The 27,532-nt window shown below is 37.8% G+C and overlaps 1 protein-coding gene across 5 annotated transcripts; it reads left to right on the top strand.

The window, feature by feature from the left end:
- The first annotated feature begins 42 nt into the window (after positions 1-42).
- Positions 43-25,771, top strand: UBQLN1 (ubiquilin 1). 5 transcript variants are annotated; one of them, XM_033520349.1, is made up of 11 exons: positions 43-309; positions 11,702-11,853; positions 15,592-15,707; positions 17,102-17,364; positions 18,109-18,267; positions 18,876-19,119; positions 19,618-19,760; positions 20,656-20,739; positions 23,125-23,240; positions 23,555-23,723; positions 24,477-25,771. In XM_033520349.1, exons 1-11 carry the CDS (start codon positions 154-156, stop codon positions 24,567-24,569), a joined length of 1,695 nt encoding a protein of 564 aa, XP_033376240.1. In that variant the 5' UTR covers positions 43-153; the 3' UTR covers positions 24,570-25,771. The 5 variants fall into 5 exon arrangements, with proteins under 5 accessions (XP_033376240.1, XP_015470508.1, XP_015470507.1 ...); XM_015615019.2 differs by having other exon boundaries at positions 45-309; positions 24,496-25,771; XM_015615020.1 differs by having other exon boundaries at positions 154-309; positions 24,499-25,771.
- The last annotated feature ends 1,761 nt before the right edge of the window (positions 25,772-27,532 follow it).

The following is a 27,532-nucleotide window of genomic DNA, read 5'->3' as shown; positions in this document are numbered from 1 at the left end:
CCCGTTGCGCTGCGTCATCACGGAGCGCGGCCGCCGGGCCAGGCCGTTTCCGGTGTCGCGGGCGCGGCGCGAGCGCTGGGCTGGAGCAGTCGGGAGCCGGCGGTCAGGCCCCCTGCCCTGCTCTGCTCTGCTCTGCCCCGTCCGCACACGGCCATGTCGGACAGAGCGGAGGGACCCGCGGCGGGCCCTCCGGGCTCCCCCACCCGCGACTCCGCCGGTGCCTCCGAGCCGCGGATCATCAAAGTCACGGTGAAGACTCCCAAGGAGAAGGAGGAGTTCGCCGTTTCCGAAACCAGCAGCATCCGGCAGGTGAGGGGCGGCGGAGCAGGCTGAGGGGGCCGCATTGGGGCCGGGGCCGAGCAGAGCGCCGCCCGGGTAGGGAACACCGGCCCCCGGCTCCCGCCTCCGGCAGCGCGGGGCGAGGGCCCTTCCCGTGACAAAGCAGCTTCTGCTCGCCCGAGTCGCGCCGGGCGCTGTTGGGCAAGCACCAGCACCGATCCCGGCCCAGGAGAGGATTGCTGCCATCTGGGGCTAGTGGGGGTAGTGGAGAGACGTGCCGCCTCGTACCCTTCTCTCTGTTGCACTGCAGAGGGGTGGCTCGGAACGTGGATGTAGGTCATTTGTGAAGTCGTTGAGTCATAGAATGGCTTGGGTTGGAAGATACGTTAAAAAATCTTCCAGTTCCGGCTCCCCTGTAGTAGGTAGGGACACCTTCAACTAGCTCCATCCAACCTGTCTCTGAACTTCCAGGGATGTGCCATCCACAGATTCTCTGGGCAGCCTGTTCCTATGCCTCACCACCCCCAGACTAAAGAATTTTTTCGTAATTGCTAATCTAAACTCTCTTTCAGTTTGAAGCTATTGCCCCTTGTCCTGTCAGCACATGTTCCTGCAAACACTCTTGCCTCATCTTTCTTGTAAGTTCCCTTCAGCTACTGGAAGGGCCACAATTAGGCCTTCCCAAAGCCTTCTTTTTTCTCATTTTCTAGCTGTGAGTTGTCCTGTTGAGCTGACTGGTTTTGGTGGTAGTTGTCTCATTGGCTGATTAACATGACTGTAGAAAATATATTAATCACTTATATCTCTTGTATTTCCAGTGGTTATTTTGGTCTAACACTGTCTTTGAAAACAGCAAGTAGGCCTTCAACTTTGGGAAGTCATAGCCTTGTACTGTGTAAAATATGCAGTCTCCTGGGCTTAAATGTGCTAGTTACAGATACGGTACTTAGCATGGCACTGCTATAGATAGTATACGTAACTACGATCAGATAACCAAGTTATTAGGGATTTTGTGCCTTCCTGTGGACGTCTGTGCTCCCTAAGACTGTGTCACAAGTCTCGAACTAGTGACACCTGCTGATTCATCCACACTGTTTCCTGCAAGTCTTTTGGTTTTGTAGAAGGTTTGCTCTTAAAGTGTTCCTTACCACTTCATTTATTTAAATTAGAAAGGAACAAATCATAGAAAAGATGCTACCAAAATGTAAAAGCATAGTCTCCTGCTTGTAAAAGGTGTAGACATTGCTAGATTCAGAACTTCTGTCATTTTCCAGAGGATTTTCCAGTTTTCTCCTTCAAATGGCATTAAATGTGGCAACTTCATGCTGTTCCAGAGTTTTTTGATGTCATTGGTATTGCAGACCTCACCAACTAATGAATACGTCTGAAAGTACCACTTATGTATAGATACAGAACTTGACATCTTTCCTTGAAGTGTGAGCTAAAGGACACTCTGGTTAATAGAAGAAGATACAAAAGATGAAGTAAAGGCTCTGAAATTTCAAATGTAGTGCTAGCACTTCAGCTAGACTGTCAGACTTGTTTCACCTAGTTGCTGTGAATAGGGAAAATCCTAATATTTCTTAATTTTTTTTTTTGTTCTTATGTCTAATCTAGATACAATTCCGTCTTGTGTTGGTTTTTTTTTTGGTTTTTTTTTGGTTTTTTCCTCTTTTGTACATGAGTATTTGGCTAGAAGTGTCCTAGACCTGAGTTTCATTGAGGTTTTCTCCAGCTGCCAGTGCATTGAAGCTGCTCTCTTGTCTTCTCTAGTCTTTTGGCAGCTGCAGTGCTGTGTGCTGTGAGCTACTCTCTCTGCAAGCTTGATCTAGGCATTTCTCCCAAAAGTAAAATGACCGTGTTTGCTTTTTAATGTTGTCCACTGCTTTCCCAGCAATCTCAGTCTGAAAGGGGTGCTTTTCACTTCTCTATTCTCCATAGATTTGTAAGCAGCATCAATGCAGTTTTTGTAAAAGTCTTTGCAGTTTTGGGGCTTTTGTTTTGTTAGGATATTTCAGAAGAGAGATTTATAAAATGAATCTAACCTGAGAATTGTGTTTGCCCTGAAAAGCAGTCAGCCACTAACTAGTTTGGGTCCTTTGGAAATAATAAACAGATTTACTAAAGCTGTGAATTTTGTAATATATTTGACTTCAATGGGTTTGTTTCAGATTTGAGTACTGGTGGAGCTGTGAAGTTTACAAATAAACAGTTGTCATAAACTGAAATAGTTGTACAACCAATTAAGGGCATGAATTTTTACTGAAAGCAGTCATGCAAGCTTAGGGAATTAACAGAGGACAGTACTTCAGATGTCTTTGTTTTCTACAGATGATCTTAAACTCTGAGCGTTGTCTCTCTTGGAACTGCTGTTAAAATATTAGATCTCCACTTCGAGCTTAATTCTTGTCAAGTAAGATCTGGTCAATCTGCTGGATTGACCATTGGACTGAAGTCCCAGGCAGTGGGACTAAAAAATGCACTGTCCCCATAGTGTGGCTGGGGCTTTTACTCTGGCTTTTTCTCTTAAGCTGCAAAAAACGAGTTGTTGATAATAATAAGCATCAACAGTAGATATAATGTTTCTAGAGCCAGCTTTGAAAGTAGGTTAATCTCAAATACCAGGCAAGTTCAAATGCATCTGGGATCAGCAGGTGGTTAGTACAGTTGAGATAGGTGGGCCAGTAACTTGTAGGCTGAAAAAAACCCCAAAAAAAACCCCAACAAAAGAAATGCCCTCAGTATATTTATGTAGCTAACATTAGAACTTAAGTAATTGAATTGTTTATTTCTTTGCAGTAATTTCAGAATACTGCTAGAACATGAATCTAGATTTTTGTGTCATCAGGGCCAAATTTGGGGCTAAAAAACTTGTATTTTATGTTGTTCCATAAATGTAAGCCAGGTCTGCAACTTTTCTATCAAGATTTTTTTCTGTATTGGAAGACTTCAGCAAAATAGATTTGTTACTGTGATCCTGTGGTGTACAGCTGGAATAATGAGTATACAGGTTGGTATGGAAAACAAGCTGTCCCTCTGGAAGGTCAGTTGATTGCAGCTGCTGTCCATCTGTCTTTTATTTTCTGAAAACTATCTGATTGTACTGAGCACAGTTTGACTCAGTATTAGGACAAGGACCAAATATTTGTATTCTTGACTGGGTATGATAACTGGTCTTGCTCCAAGCATGGACTTAATGAATACATGGGGGGTAAAAGATGAATACCTCTAAACTTGTTGGCTTTAGCTGACCCTGACATTGATGATACTCCAGCTCATTAAAACGATGATACTGCAACTCATGTGTCTCTTATCCTGTGTTTCTTTCGCTCGGTTTATTTTTTGAGTTCGCAGCAATACGGTCTTTGCAATTTCTTGCTTAGCAGAGGTGTCTTAATGTATTTTGGTAAAGCTTGTGTATAAATTAAAAGTGTGCTCATTTTAGGAGCAACTCATGCCTTCGTGTCTTTGTGAATGACTTGAATTGTTTGAGTGTTGAGGTGCTGGAACCAGTTACATGGAAAAGCAGTTTTTTTACCCTCATCGTTTAGAACGAGGGAGTTTTAGAAGAGTTAAAGCTTGCTGATGCTTCTTGGTGCTGTTTTAGTGCCGTGTGTTGACTTTTGAAGTATTCAGGAGTTTATTAGAGTGACTGTCTGCCATTGTGTAGCACACTGAGATACAGTTGTCCATTCCGTGACCATTACAACTCTGAAACAGAGTAACATGCCTAGCTGTGTATTATTAACTTGTGGGCACGCAAACAGTGGATATAATAAATCTGTGCTGATAATTTCATAAACTTGAAGTTCTTGCAGAGAATGATTGTCAGTCCTTTGATTGTATGAAAATTTGAGAGCAATGCCCATCAGGAAGAGTTAGTGAAGTTTAGTTCCACAGATAACAAAATAGATCTTTTTGCAGGTTTAGGGTTCTCCTCCCCCTCTCCTCCCCGCCCCCCCACATTTTTATTTAGCTTCAACCTTTAAATAGAGAATCTCTTCAGTATGGAATACAGTTTTCACTAACAGCATATTTAACAGCTTCTAGTTTGTTTTTTTAAAGTAAGTGAACACAAATGTGTTTTCTGCACTAAACTACAGATAAAACTCATGAGCTACTTAAGTGTAAACATATCCATTGTGTTGAGATTGATTTTTGTCAAGTGGAGAGCTTCTAAATTTTTTGATTAAAATTTGTATACAGTTTATGGATGAAACTATAAATCTAGGGTTTCATTTTTGTACCTGCTTCTTGCAATCCCAAATTGGTAGTCCTCTGCTGTATAAAGATCACACGTGTAAATGTTAAATTGTTAAAGCGTTGAGTAATTTGCTAGGGGAGCATCTTTCCTGGCTTGCATATGCTTTTAATATTTTATGTGATGTTTTACATTTTAAGAAACTTTACTTTATAAAAACAATTCTTCTAACATGATCCATTTCTGTTTCACTATTTTTCTGTAATCTAGGGATTACCAAATGGTAAAACAAAATAGGTTGAAACTATATAATAGAATCCAGTCTGTTCTTTGTTTCCAGGGTTGTGAGTCAGGTTTCTGTTGTTTTTCAGGTGTCTCAAGGCACTTGAATACATGAAGCATTTAGTGTTAAGTTTTCCATCACCTGATGTCTCAGTGCATTGTAACTTTGTGAAGTCTGCCTTGTGATATACTTTGATTATACATATTTCTTAACCTGGATATTTTTCCCCTCATTTTGTGATATCAAAATTGTTTTAGAATGATGGTAGGTGGTTATTTGATAGAAGAACCTTCAGAAGTAGAAGTGTATTGACTTTCCTGACTATTGGCTTAGTTAGATGTAACTCAAAGGGATCAGTTATCTGACTATAGTACTCTACAAGTGTTTTCTGATAAATGACTGGCAGACAGAGTAAATTAAGAAAACCTATTTCAGTAGTAGTATGAAGTGTCTTTTGTGTAGATACTTTTCTGCATAAAACTAAGACATTCATTTTTATTAATTATTTTTTTATGTTATCTACATCATATAGGGCTTGCATTTGTCATGTGAGTTTGTTTTTCTAAAATCCCTCGCCCTCGGTTGAGGCTGTCACGTAGTTTTAAAAAACTGTGCTGTGTACAGTTCAAAATTGCCAACAGCATAGAAAAACCTGTTAAAAAGCTATGAATAATTAGCTGTGGTAGAGGTGTCATATAAAGATTTTAAAAACCAATCAATATTTCAATCTAGTGATTATAAACGTCTCTGTAAAAAGCGTCATTAGATAGGAGTAAAGTTAGGGTAAAATCTTAATAATTTGGAATATATGGTGACGTGGTGTTCTGATTTTGATTGGGATAGAGTTACTTTTCTTCTTAGTAGTTGATATGGTACTGTGTTTTGTATTAAGTGCAAGAATAATAACACAGTGATTTTGGCTCTTGTTAAACAGTGCTGTTTTTTTTTTTTTTTTTAAGAATGTTACTCCTTTACTCAGAGACTTTCCAGACCACACTGCCACTTTCTCCATCTGCCATGTTTTCTCCTCCCTCTCCTCCCTGAGCCAGCGCTTTGTTTGTTAAATAATGTTGAATGTTGTATAAATTAAAGTTGAGTTCTCTAATGCAGTTGAGAGTTTTCAAGATGAAAATAACAGTGAAAGAGAGGAGTTGAAGCATTTTCTATCTTTTCGCCGCACAAAATCCTCAATGGATTGAGTTGAACCTTAGTGTCCTGTAAGTTACAAAGTTTTTTTTTTTTCTCTTTTCACTCTTCTTAAGTTGTCAGTCAGCCCAAGGCATGCTGGAGAGGAGAGTTGGAAGCACAAAAGGTCAAGATCACAGGTCGAGATAAGAACAATTTACTGGAAACAGGAATGAGATAAGAAAACAAATATTAGCAGCAACAATACTAATTGGGTATTAGGTGCAAGAAAATCAATGATTCACATGGAAAAAACTCCTTTGATAACAGACAATACTGGACGTCTCCCTCCACCATTTTTTCTTGACCAGAAGGAGCCTTTTCTCCCTGGAAGAGATTCCATTTCCCCAGCTGCTGTCAGTGATAAGAGGTGGTATGGAATAACCTCTGGGTCCTGGCCATGCCCCCTCCTGGATACCGCAAAAATTAACCCTGTCCTGGCTTGAGCTTGAGCCAGGACAGTACTTATTCTAAACGGAGTTTTCGGTTTGTGTTGCTTTGTCAGTGATCCAGGTACATAATGAAGAGGGAAGGAGTAGATTGTGAAGTGCTTTTATGGAGAAGCATTGCTTCTCCAAACAAAGGCTTGGAGAAGTGCAGTGGCTTGCTGAAGGATCCCTGGAATGAACAGAAATGGCTAGAGCTTGAGTCGTGAGCCCTTTACACTACTGTGCGCTGCTGCAGTTTACCCTTTATGGGCTGCTATATCTGACTTTGTGTTTTGAAATGTGCGGGTTTTATGAGTTAGATTTGGTTGCAGACATTTGAGGAAATAATTTGACTGTGAAACTAGCATGGGTCATTGGCAAAGCCACCTTAAGATAATAACTTCATTGAGACATGAAAGACAGAGTACACTTACATAGAAGCCTTATTTTGTGTGTTCTTTCTAGTTATGTATTATCTGTTGTGGGCCGAAAGTGCTTGTATTCCTGCTTTAAATGACAAATTCTTGTCTTCCTTCCTGTAACATCCTAGAGTTGTGCAACGGAACCCTGTTTTTACTGACTCACTTCAAGCCAGTCATAAGATGACCAGGTCGTTATTCATCACAAAAGGAAACCACAGCTATCAGCTGTGGCCGTGAGTGTGTTTGACTCCTTACTTCTTGGGTCAAGATGACCTGTAACCATTAATTCTGTTGTATAAAAGAGAGCTGGAGCTCATCAAAGTTTGCTTCTGAGACTGCTCAGTGTGGATGTAAGACAGACTGGAGTTCAGTCAAAATGCTTAACTGTGTGTGTTATTAGGAAAGACAGTTGAAAGTTTAAATATTATGCGTGTGTTTTGAAACAGTGGTGCCAAACAAGGTAAAGCTGTTTCAAAATCTTTCTTTGTAGTAGAACCGTTTGAGGGACTGCTGGGGATGAAAACTGCAGTTCAGCTTTCTATGTACAAACATTTGCTTCCATGTTATCCTCTATTGTGTTCAGAATGGAGTGTCATGTGGAGAGAATCAGCAACCATACTTTTTTTTTAGTCATCTAGATAAAATTGTAGCTTAATATTTTCAAAGTAGTTGAAGGTTTTAGGGGCCTGTTTTCTGTTACTTTCAGTGGGACCCGGGTGTTAATTGCCCAAGACCTCTTCCAGGTTGTTACTGTAATTTAATTTTTAAATACTACTTACTAAGCTGAACTTGAGAGAATTTGGGAAAGTGTGTTTTAATTTATTTGTTATCTTTTTTTTATTATTTTTTTGCAATACTTTGTCTTGTGAGTGGATAGTAAGATTATTACGGTTGCTGGTTTTGATGTCATGAAATGAGTCAATTGAAGCTTTTGAATCGTTATATGGTGGTAATACGTCAAAAGATAGTTTGAATGTTAATACTTTTACTTTACCTTAATTAAAACTTTACCAGGTTCTTCCAAGGCCAGTTGTTGATAGGTTAATGTTTAAATTACGGATCTGCTCTGCAAAGTGACAGTGCAAAACAATATGTGGTTTAGTCGGCTGTTCTACTTCATGTGTATGAAGCAAAATATATTTGCTTTGTTTGGTGACAAATGTTTGCCTTGACTAGCTTGGGTACCAGTATGCATTTGTTCAGCACTAGGTATCAAGATGTTATGGTCTCCATCCTTACCTTTCAGAAATCTTCAGAGACAATCAAGTTGAGCAGGTGTAGTAAAAATCCTAGCTTGCTTCACAGAGAGTTGGGTTTTTTTCCTACGTATTTTAACGTAGAACAAGAAAAGACAGGTTTTGTTAATGGTGATTATTTTAAAGTTCCTATGAAGATAAGGGTATTTGGCATGGGATTGAGAGTATAAACAAGAAGTGCTGATGTGCTGCTAAAAAGCCAATGAGTGTTCTCAATATGAAGAACTATACTGCTCCTGTATTTCAAAGCAAAAAAAACCCCTATATTTATGTAAACAAGTTAACTTGAGATAAAATGGCAATTTGGATAAAGTGCTTTGAGCTTTGGATTTCTTCTAATTCTTGTCAAATCTACAAATTGCCATGCTTTGAGGAGAATGTAAGCTTGAATCAACTCACTCTGGTTAAGAATGCTTTTTACTTTTCTTCCTAGGAAAATCAGGCCTCTGTCTAGACATTAGTCTAGTGCTTTAGTCTGATTCCCACTGTGTTTTCTCTCCACATATTTTTCTAATAATCATGTAAAAAATTGACATGATTTTACATTATTTTCACCTTAGTAACTAGAGAAGTGCAGTGAGCTAGTTTCCATGAATACACTGGGTGTCAAGTATGTTGAAACATTATTTTCACAGCTATGAGTGCTCTCCTATGCCCAGATATGACTGAACACATTATAATACCACAAAGCACAGTATTACTACAATGAAGTAAAACTTGTATTTTACAACAATAAAGAAAATGAGCTGACATTGTTGGTTGGATTGTTACATGATAATTAAAAGGATGAGTCACTGCAGTAGGAGAATTGGACAGAAATGCTCATCATTTCCAGCTGGTGATGCTGAACTCCTTCTGCTTTTGGTTTTCCCAGTGGGTGAAGTATTTTAACTGTAATTTACTGATACTATTATTTAGTTATGTTGTGCAAACTGAAGAACAACATAACACAAAAATTAATTTTTTTAGACCTGCCTAAATATGCATTAATTTTTCTCATCATAATCTGTCATGGTTTAAACCCAGTCAGCAATTATCATGCAACTGTTTCCTCACTTCTGTCCTGCTTAGTGAAATGGGAAGAGAATCAGAAAAAAAAATAAAACTCATGGATCAATATAAGAACAGTTTAATTTAAAAGAACAACAGCAATAATAAGAATAATAATAACAACAACAATAATAGTAATGAATGAGAGGGAGAAAGGAGTAAAACCCAAGAAAAAGAAATGATGCACAGTACAGTGGCTCAGCACCAGCTCTCCAGTGCCCAGCCTGTTCCCTTCACTGGCAGGTGCTCCAGCCACACTGCCCAACTTGGTGAAAGCAGGGATTGGGAAAATGAGGCACCAGCCTCTGTTGAAGATCAGGTTCAAGACCCATGGGATCTGATGAGCTACACTATAGGCCCTGATGGAACTGGGCAAGGAAATAGCTAAGCCACTAACCATTGTATTTGAGAAGTTATGGCACTTCCCCATTGGAAGTTCCCATAGACTGGGAAATGCGAAACAGAACATCCATATATTTTGGGAAAGGAAATTGGGACGACCCAGGGAACTACAGGCTGGTCAGTCTCACCTCAGTGCCTGGTAGGATCATGGAACAGAACCTCCTGGAAATTATGCTAAGGAACATGGAAAGTAAGGAGAAGTTTAATGACAGCCCACACAGCTTCACTAAGGACAAATTTGATGGTTGCCTGTGATGTGGTTGCAGTGGTGGTGGATGAGAGAAAAGTGAGTGACATCATGTACTTGCACATATGTAGAGTGTTTGACACTGTGCCACATGACTTGTTGCTAAACCGGAGAGATAAGATTTTTACAAATGGACTGTCAGCGAATAACAGATTTAAAGAGTTGTGAATGACTCATTGTCCAAGCGGAGACCAGTGATGAGTGGTGTCCTCAGGAATTGGTACAGGGACAAGCATGATTTAATATCTTTGTCAGGAACATAGACAGTGGGATTGAGTGCACCCCAACAGCCTGTGCCATTCAGTGTGATGTGAATGAAGCACTGGAGGGAAGGGATGCCGTCCTTGACAGGCTGGAGATGTGGGCTCATGAGAACCTCATGAAATTCAACAAGACCAAGTGCAAAGTCCTACATTTGGTTGGGGCATTCCCAAATACTGGCAGGGTGGATTGAGAGCAGCCCTGAGGAGAAAGACTTAGGGGTTCCAGTTGATGAGAGGCTGGACATGACCGAGCAATGTATTCTCACAGCCCAGAAAGTTGTTTGTATCAAAGGCAGCATGGCCAGCAGGGTGAGCAAGGGGGATTCTGCTCCTCTGCTCTGTTCTGGTGAAATGCCACCTGGAGTGCTGCATCCAGCTCTGAGGTCCCCAGCGCAGGAGGATATGAACCTGTTGGAGTGAGCCAGGAAGGAGGCCACCAAGATGATCAGAGGGCTGGAGCACATGTCCTGTGAAAACAGGCTGAGAGACTTTTGTTCATCCTGGAAAAGAGAAGGCACCAGGGAGACCTTAGAGGAGACTTTCAGAGGCCAAAAGAGACCTACATGAAAGATGGTGAGGGTATTTTTACAAGGGCATGGAGTGGTGGTACGAGGGTAATGACTTTACCCTCTTTCATATTAGGAAGAAATTTTTTGCTGTTAGGACAGTGCTACAGGTTTCCCAGAGAAGCTGTGGATGCCCAATTGCAGGAAGCGTTCAAAGCCAGACTAGGCTTTGAATAACCTGGTCTAGTGGAAGGTGTCTCTACCTATGGTAGAGGAGGTAGAGGAGTTTGAACTAGGTGATCTTTACATTCCTTTTCAACAAAGTTTTTAGGAATCTGTTTTCCATGTGTGTAGATGATTCTCTTCCTTGCCTTAGCAAAAAAAAAGTACTAAGTGTATGAAGCTAATCTGTTATTTAAGTTGTTTTTGACAGTCAACACATAGCAAGCAGCCTCTTTTCTAAAAGGTCTTGTATGGTGGTGATTTCCCATTTAAATGAAAACTGTGATTTTCACCGTGGCCTGGGCTGCAGCTGCATTTTTTGTAGCTGTGTCATGCACTGAATGAGAAAGCAGAGCCACCTAAGGTATAACTTTTGTCTGTGTGGAAAGGAATACTAGTTTTGACACATGGAAGGAAGGCAGCAAAAATACATCTAAGGAGAGAGTATACTCAGTTCCTTCAAAAGTCTAGATAGATTTATCCTCTTTGTGAATTACATCATCCATCCTTCAGCAATGGATGGCTTCAGTGGTGTGCACATTTGTATGTGTGTACTTTCTAGTATATAATTATATGCATACTTTACCTGTATGTCTGTACATATGGGTGTGTTTAAGTACTGTATATACTAGTATGTATTTCTATGATGGATGCATGCCTGATTGAAGTGACAGCAGTCTCCAAGAGAAATCAGATTTTTGTTGTCACAACTTATGAAACTAATAATCTAGATGTGAAATTCTTCTGATTTCCTTTTCTGAATAACAGAGAAGTATTTCCTATCTTCCTGTGGACAAAAAGAAGTCCAAGAAACAAGAGTAGTTCTAGTTTGTGAAATACAGAATATGGAGTACAAGTGAGGTAATATAGCATATGTGAAAAATAGATGGTTCTTAAATTATTTTTAAAAAATGCAGTTCAGTATTTAATTACATAAATTATCATTTTTTTGTTTAGTTCAAGGAAGAAATCTCTAAGCGTTTCAAGTCCCACACTGATCAGCTTGTGTTGATATTTGCTGGAAAAATTTTAAAAGATCAAGATACTTTGATTCAGCATGGAATTCATGATGGACTCACTGTTCACCTGGTTATCAAAACACAAAACAGGTAACCTTAATAACAAGTGGTCTTCTGTTTACCTCTAGAGGAGTAAAAGTATTCTGGATTATTAATAGCTTTCTGTTGGGAAAAACTAGATTTGACTAAATCACCTTAATTGGTTCCTCAGTTACAGCTGCTGCAGGACAAAAGTGAAATTATGAAATTACAGTGGTTTTTTTTTTTTCATTTATCTTGTATTTTAGTTTGGTTTGTGTTTCTAAATGCATGTCTTTTATTTTGGTTGTTTTGGGGGGGGGTTTATTTGCTTGTTATGTAACTTTTTTTTTTTTTTTTAAATTTAGTTCTGGCTGTGCTTTGGCTTCATAGTTGTTAGATACCATCTCTTATTGTCCATTAATATATGTTATGCAGATTTTATTTTCACTCACAAAGACTTAGAGTGAATCTTTTCTTTCTCTGTTTTTCTCTGCAGTGAATTTTCTTTCATTGTTTTACCAACACAGTGAGTAAAGACTCTCTGTTTTGGTAAAACAAAGAAGGAAAATTTTTGAGAACTGCTTTGATGCTGTGAATTTATCTGTCTGAATAAGGTGGTTTGGGATTTTTTTTGTTGATTTATTTTTGTCTGTTTGGTTTTTTGCTTTGTTTGTTTTTGTTTTCTTTTGGTGAAGAAGCATTAGAATGATAGTTAGAAAGTTGTATCAGTTAGGTGTGTTGCATGCACTTCCTGTGAAGTGCCCAAAAATCGTTCCAACTAACAGAGTAATAGATCCCTCAAAAGCAGTTTGGTATTGGTCAATAACACGTTCATTCTTTTTGTGGGAAAGTGGTTTTGCTCCTGTTCTATTTAGGTCTTTTCTGTCTGTGGTGAGAATCCTTTCTGATGTGAAAACATTCAGTGTTGAAGGAAAGAGCATGGAGTGTAGGAGAGAACAGAAATAGGCTTTCCCTTTCAAGGTCTTACCAAGACACGAAGACCAGCTAGTAACATTAGCATTAAATAACAAATTCACGTTGAAATTAGTAGCATTAGCATTAAATGTGGGTACCTTTTGAAATTGATACCTTCAGTTCTATATTCATGCCCTAGAAGGATTATGTTTTCCATCCTGGAATCAAAATACATGTTTGTACTGTCAGAGGTCTCCCTTTCCTGCCCTGTGCCTCCTCCACCTGAAATTCGTGCTGATACAACTGAATACAGTATTAGGTAATACTGCAATTCTGTGCCTTGTGCAACTGAATGGGTATTCTGCTGTTGCTATTTTTTTGTTGTTGTTTTTTTTGCCTGCAGTCTGCTGTGTGGCAGAGAGGCATTTTGAGTAGTATTAGCAGGATGCTTTTGACTTGCACAGTCTTGAGAGAGTTTGTAGTTTCATCATATATATCTGCTATAGCTATATGTACTGAAATACCACTGCCAGCGTCTTGGACCTTCTTGAGTTTTGCCTCTGAGCAGAGAAACCCCCCACGAGCACTAATGTCAAATGTGTGGCTTTTGGGGAATTTTTGGTGTTCCTGCATCTGTCTTACCAGCATTGCACTCCATGTCTTCACTCGTGCCTGCTTTTTTTTTGAATCATTTTACAAGAGTGTATTTCTGTGATCTGCAGAATGTTTTAATCATGTCTGGTAAAATGAAGTATGAACAAAGAACTACAGATCCTTTGCATGTATCTGTGCTGTCTTCAAATGACGTATTGAAGTTTGTTTTTTTTTTAGTTTTCCACTAGCTTTACTTGAATAAACTAAAAACATGCTAAAACTTAAGTCACCTCTGAGAAAGTATAGCATTGTCCTGAAATTTCTCAGTAGTGTTCTTGCTAAAATATCTGTATTTTATGCTCGTCTCAAAAAACAAGATTTAGACCCTGCCAGTGTGGCCTGGAATGTGCTGATTTTTGGCCATGAGTATCAAGATTGATTTGTTCCCAGCTACTTGATGTTGTGCCATTTACTTTTCTGTTGTTGTTACTGTTGCTGCTATATATCTGAATAAAGTAAAAGTTCTTTCCCAAATTTGGATCTGACAGTGGTCTTTTCCCTTCTAAGCTATGTTAGATGTGTAATTTCAAAATAGAAATCCTCATATATCCCAGACAATCCTTGTTAAAAAAAAAGATTACTTTTTTTTTGCTGTGGTACATTTTCTAGACTGCTGCACACTTTCAGTGAAATTTTCTAACCTGTCTAGATTCTACAGTGTCAGAGTAGCAGTGAGTGATTAGCAGTGGGCAGTGAAGATACATTGAATTTCCAAATAGAGATCTAGGTCAACAGGTATCATTTGTTTACAAGTGCTGTGAGGAAACAAAATGGCAAAACAGGTATAAGAGGATGTGCTCTTGACAGGAATATCACTGAAAGACTGGAGGCTAGCAGGCTTGACACTCACATGAACCACTGTCTTCAGAGAACATTCCCCAATTTACATGGGAGCACTGTTGAACGGCAAGTTTCAGTGTCATCTACTTTTCTGTCACACTTCTGAGAACTTTTCCTGTCTATTACATGGAACAGCATAGTTGCTTCTCAGAATATTTTCTCAGTTGAAATTACTTAGTAGGATTTTTTGGTTATTAGTTTTCTTTTACTTATGGAGGAAAGATGTGTGTGTTTTCTAGATGAAAGAAAACCAAAATATCTCTAGCAGGAGAATCATGAACAGTATACAGTCTATAATATTTCTCATTCAAGTTACAGCTGCTTGGCTAATTATAGTCATCTTGTGTTCAAAGTTTGCAGTTGCGGATAATGAAGATAAAGAACTCTTAATAATCTTAATAATCTTAGAGATCTTTAGAGGATCTCTGCATTTTAGGCATCTTTCTGATTTTTTTTGTACAGTTGAGTTTTTTTTTTTTCCTGATGTTTGCTTGAGTTGAGCAAGCACAGACTCGTGTTATAGGAGAAAGGTCCTCCAGGGTGAACTGAGGTATGAAAGTCTAGTGTACTGTCAAATTCTCAGATCTTTTTGTGAAGTCTGAATTCATAGTTTTAAAAGTTATTTTATTCTGTAGTACTGCAAATACAGGCATTTATTGATTGTTAAACCACAGCAGAGAATTGATTTGGATTTAAAAGTAGTCTCTTCTTTAGAATAGAGAGGCCAGGTTAGCTTTATTCAAGCTCAGTTCCTTGATCTCCTTTACTACATGGCAGCATCTGTCTTTCTGCCTGCAGTAGAAGGGTGTGGTGAGTATACAGCCTGGGCAGCCTTTAGTGCCTGTGCTAAGTTATGCTGGCTCTAGCTTCATGTGATTTCATTATCAGCCTGTCCTTGAAGTCTTAAAGGTCTGAGTCTGAGATTTGTCTTGTAATAAAACGTGACATTAACTGAATTTCATATTCAAGAGAGCATCCTACTAGAGATGTGGCATGAAATAATTTCTGCATTAAATTTGTCAGGCTTTATTTCTTCAAGGTGTGAGCATGTTGTCAGTAGTATGTGAGTATAGTGAAATAAGACATGGATCCTTAAAAGCAAGGTAAGGACAGAGAAAACAATTCATTGGCAGGCATCACAGGGTAGGATGAGAAGGTGGTAACGGCTGCAGTAATACCTATCTGTTTTTTCTATTTGAAACTACTGTTCTGAAAAACTGATGACATGACAGGGGTCTGAGAAAGATTTATTGCAGGAAACCATCTGGGGATAAATGGGTTTTGATCAAGAATCAAAATATAATTTAAGATTCTCCAGTATAATACTACAGCTATATTTAACGGCACTACTTAAAATAACTTGTTACACTCTTAAATTTTTTAAAATTGCCTTTTTAGATCACAAGACCACCCAGCTCAACAGGCAAACACCAGTGGGAGTACTGCTACCACATCAACGTCAAGCAATAGCACCTTAACACCAACATCAACAAATAGTAACCCCTTTGGCTTGGGTAAGAATATTTGTCAGGTAAAATGGTGGGTATCTTCTCTTGGATTCAGGTAATTGTCCCCAAAGCTTTATTACAATGTGGACAGAACTTGAAAAACAAAACCCAAATAAACACATCAGCCAAAAAACTGATTACAGATATATATTGAATTGGCTGTAGAAGGTTTCTGATAAGTCAGTTACCAGAGGAGAGCTGCTTTATTGTTTTATATAGAATCACAAAATAGTTTGGGTTGGAAGGGATACCCATAAAGGTGATCTAGTCCAAACTTTGTCCCGATTAGCTGGGACATCTTTAGATTAAGTTGCTAGATAATGGGGCTCAGAGCCCCATCCAACCTCATCTTGAATGTTGCCAGAGATGGGGCATCCATCACCTCCCTGGATAAGCTGTGCCAGTGTTTCACCAAAAACTTAAGATTTGTACTGTTTCACCTTCAGTGGTAACGTGCTACTGATTTTATATTTTGGCACTATGGGTAATTAAATTCCTTCCAGCGTCCTTGTACTTCTTAAAAGTGCATCTGACTTCCTGTTATCTGAATACAGATGAATCATAGAAGTTTGGACCTGTAACATGAAGCCAAGATCTTCAATAAAAGCAACAAAATTATTGCTAATCTGACAATTAAGTATTTCTCGTGTTTCAAGTCTATTATCATAGTTATCATATCAAAGCTGATAGTATTTTCAGCTTTCACCTCTGTGAATGAAGAGGCTGCAGTCTATTGACTTAAAAATTATAACCTCTTTCCATAGTTGTGGTGGGGTTTTTTTCATCCTTTTTTTTCTTTTTATGTTTGGGAGTGGGGAGGAGGTAGAATTGGAAAAGCCAATTATAGTAAGCAGATGATTTCTTATGTTTAAACAGTTCTTTGGTCTGTCTAGTACCTTTTGAAATTTTTTTACTTGGGTTTGGCCAAGCACAAAATTGAAAACATAATTAGTTTCTGGTGCATTACTACCAAGAGGAACACAGGATCTGCTTTTAGTTAGAATGGGGAATACTACTTAAATTGGGAGTTCTCTTTTATGATTTAACCAAGATGAGACAGATAATTGATTATTACAAATGCAATTGTTAAGTGTTACTGGAGGGGGTATGGGGGGAGATGGACCTAAAGCCCCCAGATCTTGGCTTTGGAAAATGAGAAAAAAAGTTGTTAGACTGATAACAAGTTTTATTTAAGAATACAGTTCGTTGGATTTTTAGTTATGTGTATTATTATTTAAGGAAGCAAACCCTTAGTGAATAACTCCTGAACAGCCTTGCGAAGGATGGGACTTTCTATTCACTTCCATTATTTTGAAGTATATGTTCATATGTTTTGTATTCAGAAAAAATGTGGATGTGATTGGAAGGGTAGTCAGTCACAATTTTTCATCTTCTTAAAGGTGGCCTTGGAGGTTTGGCAGGCCTGAGTAGCCTGGGCTTAAATACTTCAAACTTCTCAGAGTTGCAGAGTCAGATGCAACGACAACTTATGTCCAACCCGGAAATGATGGTTCAGATAATGGAGAATCCATTTGTTCAGAGCATGCTTTCAAATCCCGACCTGATGAGGCAGTTAATTATGGCTAACCCTCAAATGCAGCAACTGATACAGAGAAATCCAGAAATCAGTCACATGCTAAATAATCCAGATATAATGAGACAGGTATGTAAAAAGATCTGTTAGTTCATGACTTGTGATACTCCTGTTACTGTAAACAACGGGGCAGGAATTGGATGTGCTTAATGGAGTGTGTAAACATTCTTGAAGTATTTAGTTTTACTCAAAATCAGTAAAAGGTTGCCATAGATAACCCGTATCTACATTTCTCGTTCTTAATGTCCAAAATAGACTGATATTTCAGAAAATCTGCAGCATAGCATTTTTGAAAGCAATTGAATACTGTGTAGTCACGTCTTTTGAGGCTAGAACTGGATGTGGCTGTCTGCCCTTGAAACTGCTTGTCTAGCCAGCAATTTTACCATAAGTAGTAATTCTCCAAACTACTGCATATTTTCATTGTGTCTCACTGTGGGTAGTTCTAACTGCTTTTAAAATTAAAAGATAAATAAAAGATACATTGTGTGGCAAAATGTATCAAAACCCAAAGAGATTAATAGATGCTTTTGAAATTGTATGTATTTATTTTAAATTTCATACTATAGGCTGCCTGCTGTAGTGATGTTAGAAATAGTAAAAATTATGGTATAATGCTGGCTAAATACGGAATTGTGTTAACTCACACTGAGCTGACAGTTGATTCAGTTTTAATCATAATTTTAAACTGGCTTATACCGGGATAATTGAGATATTGCCAAACTATATTGCTGACAATATTGAGGTATTGCTGACGTTTTCACTTTAGAATGGATTTCTTATTAATACAGATTAAACGTTCCACTTCTCTAGACACTAGAACTTGCTAGAAACCCTGCAATGATGCAGGAAATGATGCGAAACCAGGACCGAGCCTTGAGCAACCTTGAAAGTATACCAGGGGGATACAATGCCTTGCGGCGTATGTACACAGACATTCAGGAGCCAATACTGAATGCAGCACAGGAGCAGGTGAGAAAAGATTACAAATGACACAGAAAGGAAATAATTACTTTTTTTTTTAATAAAAGAATTTAAGTAATTTAAATTTCCAGGTGTTTACTTGACAAGACAATTCTTGAAACCTGAAGTTGCTATGTAGCCTTTTACTCATGAGAGGAAAGAACTTGAAAAATCCTGTGTTCTTCTGAGCCTGAAGAAATATAGCTATCACTTTGTGTGATTGAGGACTTATGTTAAGGTCCATAAATTTGTTTCTTTCTTAATTTTTAATTCCTTTAATTAATTGCCTTAAGATTTGGAGGTCTAGTAAAATCCTTTTAAGTTCAGTAACTTTTAACTGAAGGTGAGAAGAATAGAAGGCTTCAAATTGAAAAACCAGTGTGCAGGACACAATTTTACTGTGATCGAAATACAGTGCAGTAGCCACACTGCTTTCAAAAAGAAATGTGATTTAATTTTTTGGAGGGTCCTAGAATCTTTCAGTGTTAGTGTCTTTTCACAATATTTACATTTAATTACTGTAGAGTGGTAAGTATAATTGATGAAGAGCCATAAATGTTTGATTTCATGTATGATGTAGAAATTTGTAGATTATGAGTGTTTGCTTTCCTTTGTAGTTTGGAGGTAATCCATTTGCTTCTTTAGTAAGCAATGCTTCAGCAGGAGGGGACAATCAGCCATCTCGTACAGAAAATAGAGATCCTCTGCCAAATCCATGGGCTCCTCAGTCTAGTTCACAGACTTCCACCACAAACGCTGGCACTAGTAGTGAGAGCAGTGGCAGCAGCAATGCTGAAAATAGCACTTCTAGCACTACAGGACAGAGCTCAACTGGACCAAATTTGGGACCTGGACTTGGAGGTGTGTTTGTTGCTGCAACTGTATATATTTGCACATACTTGCAAAGTTGCTGGAATGATTCTTTTGTTAGGAAGAGAGTTTTTGGTTTAGTTTTATTGCTATTTACTTTGGTAGAACATTTTACTATTACCAAAGTCCTCTGAAGAAAATCAGGAAAAATAAAAAAATATGAAAAATAATCATAGTGGTAATAATACTTGTATACTGCCTTAAAATAACAAAGGTAACAAATCCTTAGATGAATTGTAGGTTTTCTTCCTGTTTTGGAGCAAATGGGAAAACAGCTAATAATATGGATGGTTGATGAAGCGTGTGTTGGGTACAATGTCTGTTTTAATTTCTAGGGTAGGTGTGTCTGTGTAAGCAGAATCATACTGAGGTAAATTTCAGGGTCTTAAACTCATGAAAACCAAGTGGTTATATTCTGGGTTTAGATAGTCTGTGTTCTCTGATGATAGTCGGGATGTTTACTAAAGTGCCCTTTAACTTTTCTTTAAGCTGGTATGTTCAACACACCAGGAATGCAGAGCTTATTACAGCAGATAACAGAAAACCCACAACTTATGCAGAATATGTTGTCTGCACCCTACATGAGAAGCATGATGCAATCATTAAGCCAGAATCCTGATCTTGCAGTACAGGTAAATTGTACTACTTGGTACAGTAATACCTTGTGTGTATTTAAGGGAAAAAAGACAAAACCCAAAGGTCAAAAATTGCCTATGGCGAAAGGGCCAGTTTTTAATGTTAGTTCCTAACTTAATGAAATTATTACTTGCTTACTTTCAACGATTTGTTGCAGTGAGTTTCTTCAATTTGTAGCTGGATATCATGCCTGACATGCTTCTAAAATAACTGGTGGGGTTATGTATGTTTTGCACAGCCCAAAACTTGTGATCCAGCATTAGAAACAGACAAAACAAGTTTTGGTTATAGATTAAGGTAGAACTAACAGTAAATAAATAACTAATTTAGGAGAAATGAAGGGAAGGGACTTGGTACTGTATGTACATATGACATTGTTTTTAACTTCTTGTTTATGACCTGTGCTCACTAAAAATGGAGATGCTGTTTTATGAATGATGTTGTAGAAGTGCTTTCAGTTTTTATTTAAAGTGGTAATATTGAAAGTCAAATTCTGAACTGAGATTGAAAAAATATTATCTCTTCTGTGTTAGGTGCTCACTTTGAAATATCCTTGAATTCAGGTGATATTAGTAATAGCAAAGCTATTACTTAGATTTGTAGTGGAGGCTCAAGAGAAAAGGATTTTCACCTAATACGTGGCAAGACTGCTTAATTTGTGTCTAAAAATCCATTCACTTACAAGGAAAAAAAAACCACAATGAAGCAAAAGTGAAACAAATACACAGAAACGAAAGCTAACACTCCCCTACAGTTTTGGCCAAAAGAGTAGATAATTATTATTCTGTGAGGTGATTTTCATAGACTATTACTGTATTGTCTGTTGTTGTTTTAAAACCTCCAGTGTTTTTTACTGCTTGATCTTTGAAGTTAAATATTTTTGTCCTATAGATGATGTTGAATAATCCTTTATTTGTTGGAAATCCTCAACTTCAGGAACAAATGAGACAACAACTTCCAACTTTCCTTCAGCAAGTAAGATAAGATACTAGCTCTTAATAAAGGTCTTCAAGTCAATGAGCAATACTTTTAGTAAATTGGTGCCTGTCTTTGATTTGGCTAATAGCTAGATTCTGCAATATATTCTCATTAGTTTTAGATAGGAAGTTAGATTGTCCCTTGATAATATTCTTGCTAATGTCTCCATCTCTTTCAAAAATTAAACCTGACTGTTGTCTATGACTAGCACAACCACTAAGATTTGTTCTTGCTTCTTTGCTTAGAAGAAATAAATGTTCTTACTGCCCACCAGCCAGAACATACCTCTTTGTGACAAGATTTGTTTAACAAATTAAAAGGAATAGTACTTCTCACACTACTAGTTAAAGTTTCAGTATGCTTTTCTCATGCCCATTCAAACCAGCTTTAAATATCTGGAAAAGAGGTCCTAGAACATGTCTTGAAAGACCCAAGTCATTAACTAATTTAAAAGAAGTGGGTTCTGAAGTCTTTCCTGGAAAGCTTGCTCTACCATTGTCATCTGCTCCTACCAACACTGTGTTTGCAGCCCAGTTATCCACTTGGTATTAGTTGCTAGTGTGTAGTAGTACCACGTTTCCTAAATAGAAGCAAGCAAGATTTTTGTAGAAATTGAAAACCTAATCCACTACGTGAGTTCTGTCATTAGGCAGTCCTTGCAAATTACTGTAAATACACATTGCTAAGATTGGACTCCACACAGGAGGTTTTATGAGTAAATGAGCACATGCATGAATTACAGCATGTTCAGTGTTCAGAAGATACTGTTTATATTGTTTGAACCACAGGAATGGCTGTGGTGTTTCATATTGCCACCCCTTTGTAATGACTCAGTAGTATCTGAGGAGCTAGTACCACATTTATGTTTTGAAATCTGTGAATAATTGGTAATTAATAAAGGCACAGTAGGAATCAGATCTGTTTCCTTCTGTTACTATTGCCTTGGAATTTATCTGCACTAATAGTTCTCTGTTGTATTCACTGTCTAAAGTTAGATGATTAACAGCATTAGCAGATGAGGTGTGAAGTGGAGAAATATCTGGATACTCTCGGAATGCTGATAATATTTCAACTTGTGTTTTCTTGTTTATCTACCTGTGTTTATGTTAGGGGACTGGGAGACAGAAACCATGGAATCTGCATAATGGAATCTTTTGCTATTAAGGGCAATTGCCCACCAGAACTAGGGAAAAATGGCTGCTACTGGAATTAATAACATTAATAGAGATGTGATCCAGGTCACCTTAGTGCTCTAAGAATTGTTGGGCCACCATTTATGTAAGACAGGTTTAAATATTTTCATAAAGTAGTTGCTGCAGCTTTCTTTGGAGACCCCAAAATATTTACCTCTTTAAACTGGAGTAATCTTCATCTACTATAGATTTAGTTACTACTTGACTTTCAGAAGTCCAAGAGATGAATGGAAAACATTAATTGCTCTTCCAAAGTCTCTTTACGCAGTCAGATCAGAGTTCTTCATGTTCTATTCTGCGGTTCTGCTCTGCACTAGAGGAAGTTTCATCTTTCATCACAAACCTGTGATTTCTGCATGAATCAAATGTGTTTTTTCAGCAAAAGTAATCTGGTCTAGTTGCTAGGGGAAAGCTTCTAATATTAATAAGGTAATCTGCTCTTTGGCCTGATTACCAAAACTGTGTTATTTGTAACTGAAACATTACTTTTCATTTACCTGTTGCATCTCAATGCAAAGGTTAGCCTAAGCCACTAGTTTTGAGTTGGTGTCTAAAATAATGAGTTTTTTTGATGTTTCATTTCAGAAATGAAAATGATTTGCCTTCTAAATTATTTGATGATGTGAAAGCCAATTTGTAATTGAAGTCAAAGTAGACTGAGAACGTTTGATTATTTTATGTTTGCTTGCTGGTATATTTTGCAGTGTGTTTGATTACATCTCAGGCTGTAAGAACTACAGATAAGAAGATAGGTACCAATAGTCACAATCAAATTGCTGTGATCTGAAATTAGCTCAGAAAAAAGAACTTAGTACTTTTTCCTGTGTATTTATCGGTCAAGTTTAATCATGTTCAGAATTGTTGATTAGCAGTAGTATAAGAGACTAGTTCTAGAGTAATGTACTAATGCAGTCTGGTGTGACTTGAAAAGATTGAGATCTGTAATGAAAAATACTTGTCCTTGTATAATTCTCATTCAAAAGCCTTTTCCTACATCTAGAGAGTTCATTGATCACCTTCTATGGAAGTTTTCTCACAGAAGAAAAAATAACTGTAGGATTTCCTGTAATATTCAACTACAAAATCAAAAGCCAAGTTCTGAAATTATTTCAGATTCTTTAAGACATCTAGCAATAAAAATTTCCTTGTATCATCTACATGTAGTGAAGAGTTTCTATCCTTTTCGTAGATGCAGAATCCTGACACGTTATCAGCTATGTCAAACCCCAGAGCAATGCAGGCTCTGCTGCAGATTCAGCAGGGCTTGCAGACATTGGCAACAGAAGCACCGGGGCTTATACCAGGGTAAGAATTGATCTTACAGATTTGGACAGAAAGTCTTCCCTTGTGTTATTAATTCTTTTTAGATTTAGAGATTCATACAGTCTTTATTAAAGAATTGTCCTCTCACCTTTTTTAGTTTATTTAAACTAATTTTAGAATCTGTCACATTTATCTGCTGTGCAATTCTAAACACTGATAACTCTGGTCTTTGTCTCAGTACTTTACTCAAAGTGTTATCCTCTCTTCGACAGAATTTGTATCCACTAATTAATAAGAAGAGACCAACTAGTGTTTATTATTCAAGTGGTGTATTTCTTTTTCTGTAATTTACACAGATTTAATCCTGGTTTGGGTGGAGTGGGAAGCAGTGGAGCTCCTACAGCGTCCACTGTACCTAGTTCTGTTTCCACTGAAAATACAAGTCCAGCTTCAGGACCTGCTGAACCTGGTCACCAGCAGTTTGTCCACCAGATGTTGCAGGCACTTGCTAGTGCAAATTCTCAGGTAAAGTACATCATTATATTCTAGGTATTTTTACTTTTAATTGTAAAATACTGAAAAGAAGGTAGATAGTTGAGGGAAGAGCCCACTGGATGCTTCTGGTCAAAGGTCAGTAGAGGAGGCTTAAACATGCTATTGCAGCTGTGCAAGTAAATGCTGAAAAAACATCTTCTGTCCTGGTTAAAAACATGCCTCTGATGGTCATACCATTGAGACAGTGCAAAATTTTGCCTTGAGTTTGTGTAAAAAGGATCTTCCTATAAAGCACAGCTAACAGTTTGCCTTAGACTCAAGTTTTCTAACAATCAGGATTTTGGTAATTTTAGTCAACAGATACTTGGGGGTGTTACAGAAGAGGTGATCGTTACGTCAAGTTAAAGCCTGTAATGTTCAGGATTGCTGGCAACATGATCTTTGCTGTTCCACATTGCTAGGTTGAACGCTGTTTGTTTTAAAAAACACCTATATGCATATCTTTTAGAAACTGTTAATGGGACATACAGGTACCCAATTTAATTTGAATCCTCCTCTATCAAGCAGTCAGATTTTCCTGGAGCTCAGGAATGTTATGTAAGTGTAGATAATTTGATGGTGTTGACTTGTTAAAAAAATTCTTTGATTGCTAATTGAATTTGTCTGAATATATTTTATGGAAACTTGAAAAAGTTGTAGTCAAAAATTAGAAAAGACAGAGTGGTGCAGAACCCACCTATGTTTAAATTGTGTATTTTGCTAAATATATGTTATATTTTATAGCTTGAAATTTTGTTCTTAGCAGTTACAAAATCCAGAAGTTCGATTTCAGCAACAACTGGAACAGCTCAGCGCAATGGGCTTTCTCAACCGTGAAGCAAATTTACAAGCACTAATAGCAACAGGAGGAGACATCAATGCAGCTATTGAAAGGCTGCTTGGCTCTCAGCCTTCATAGCAGTGTTTCTTTTAACTTGAAAAAATGTAATTTATTTTTGATAACAGCTCTTTAATCTTTTAAATTGCTTTATTTCATTCTGACTCTTGGGATTGTCTTGTTACAACTAAAACCAGTCTGATGCATTTGAAGGTGGAGTGCAATAGTTTTTCATCAGACAGTGGGAATCAATGCATTTTCACTTTTGAGTGCATCAGTTCTTTTGTTCAGCATTATTTGTGATTTTTTGGAAACAGTATCAGCTTTCACAGTTGGATGAACTAGTTTTGTCTGACCTACAAATGGCCAATTTATTTACTACTTAAACAGTATCCTTCAGTAGTAATTTATGTAGATTACACATTAAAAAGGAAACAAATTAATTGAAGCTGTGGATACCAATACTGCTTATTGTGATTTTGGCATGGTTTTTTTCTTGACTAGCAAAATGCTGGAAGATTTATACCACTTGAATAATATACCATCTTTTGCTTTAATTTGTGTAAAGTATAAACACAATATATACAACTCGTTTCTAGAGATTTACACAATACAATGGAGTGAAATAGTAAGTAATGAAAAAACAAACAAAAAAACCAAACCAAAACAAGAACAAAAAACCAAACCAAAACAAACAAAACCCACAAAAAATTACAAAACCAAGCAGAAAACTAACAACAACAAACAAACAAAGGAAAGTAAGAAAAAAAAATCACAGGACTTGAATTTGGAGTAGAATTGCCCAGGATCTTTGGTAGCTATCTGAGAAAAAATGCTTAAGCAACTTCAGTTAAAATATACTAGAATTACTGTTCTGGTTGTCTCTTTACATTTAACTGTACAGAAACTTGCATTATAACATTATCTTAGTATTTACAGATTTACTGTAAATTACTTTTGTCATTGTCCAAATTAAAGAGCCACGGCCTTGTGCTCTGGAATTGCTTCTATAGCTACTTGGCTTATTCCACTAAGATTTTAACATGTATTCTGATTTGTAATTGGAGAAATTACCTTTATTCATGGTCATGTGATACTCAAATTACTTTTAGCCACCAAGTAAAAAAATACTGTATAGCTTTTGAGTTCTATTGGTAGTAACTTCTCTTGTGCACAGGTAATAAATGAATTTAAAAAAATCTCTAAGCGTCTTGTTTCAGTGTGTTTGCAGTTGATCAATGCCTAAAAATCAAGGTGACAGTCCATCCTGAAAGCATTTGAGTGAGCTCAGGCTCTGGCAATACTTACCAGCTCTGCTCTAAAACTAGTAAATAACTCCTGAAGTGTGAGGTGGAGGGAGGAGAGTAAGAGATGGATGATGTTGAAGACTTCCAGCTTAGATTAATTTGGGATAGCAGAACAAAAGTTGAAATGAATCCGCTTTTTATTGCTCTTTTGTGCCAGTTTAATGGATTTATGCAATTTCAGGTTCCTTTGATGTTCTCAAACCTGCACAGGGCAGTTCATTTTCCCAATCCCTGTTCTCACCTTCTGTGGCTTGGGCATGGAGTACTTACTGGTGAAGACAGGCAAAAAAGTCATTGAGTACCTCAGTATTCTCAATGTCCTACATAACCAGGTCTTCCAAATCCCTTCTGAAAGGAGCCACATTTTCCTTAGTCTTTTACTGCTAATATTCTTAAAGAAGGTTTTTGTTACCCTTGGTGTTCTTGGCCAGATGCTTTAGCTTTCCTAACCGTCTCTCTGCTTTTACCTTCTGCAGCTTGGGCAGTGTGGCTGTAACACTTGCCAGTGAAATCATTTGTTTCTCTTGTGTTTTACTCCTCTCTTACTCTCATTATACTAAGAATAACAACAACAACAACAACAATAATTTCATCTCCCTGGATCTTTGGACTATTTCTTGATATTACTCCAAGGCTACTTTTCCCTCTAGCTATGTAAGCTACCTGTTTGTGTTTTAAATTTGTCCAGGGTCTCCTTGCTCATCTGTACAGGCCTACTGACATTCTCTTCTAGTTTCCTCCTCATGTGTTGTGTTTTTAAACCAGTAACTAAAAAAAATATTTATTTCTTGCTGTGAGATATGGATTAGAATAAGAGCAAAACAGGCTTAAAATTTAAAAGGAATAAAGACAGTAATTGGTCAGGAGGAAAAACTCCCATCAGCCACCAGCAGCTTCAACTTCCCCTCTCTCCAAGCCGTCTTAAAGGTGAAGCTACCCCATGACATTATGCATAAATCTTGAGGAAACAATCCTTAAATGTCATTCAGCCCTCTATGCTCAGGGCTCTGTCCCATGGTATTTCTACCAAGGAGATCCTCCCAAGAGGCCAACTTCAGCTCTCCTGAAGCCCAGCATAGTCATATTGCTTCTCACTCACCTCATTTCCCCAAACATCTCAGACTCCACTGTTTTATGGTCACTGCAGCCTAACATACCCTTGGACTTCACATTCCCCACCAGCTCCTTGTTGCTGAGAACAAGATCCAGCCTAGCACCTTTACTCTTTGGCTCCTTTATGAGTTGGAGGAGGCAATTGTCATTAGTGAACCCCCTGGAATACTCCCTTGTGCTCTACTGTCCTGAGCCTCCAACAGGCTGTCACAACCTGGAAGTGTGTGTGATATTTCTTGTAAGTTTTATCTGTCTAGACAAGGTCTGCATGTCTATGTGGTAGCCTTATTCCAGAAATTAGCCCACTAATTTCTCTAATTTATCTGTAAAAGGGTTGGCTAACAAGGTCCAGCTTCTACAACAAACTTTCAAATTAGCTCCCAAATCTCACAATAAACTTCAGGTGTTCAGTAAGTGAATAAAGCAGAATATAACTGCTGGGATAAAACAGGAGAGAATAGATGGAAAAGAGGAAGAAAAAAAGTCAGTCCTTAGATCCTGCAGTGGTCTGGATCTGGGATCAACTGAGAGAATGCTGGGGA

This window comes from Parus major, chromosome Z (genome assembly GCF_001522545.3).
Source record: "Parus major isolate Abel chromosome Z, Parus_major1.1, whole genome shotgun sequence".
In the NCBI taxonomy this organism is placed as follows: Eukaryota; Metazoa; Chordata; class Aves; order Passeriformes; family Paridae; genus Parus; species Parus major.
This window is presented reverse-complemented; position numbering and strand designations above follow the sequence as displayed.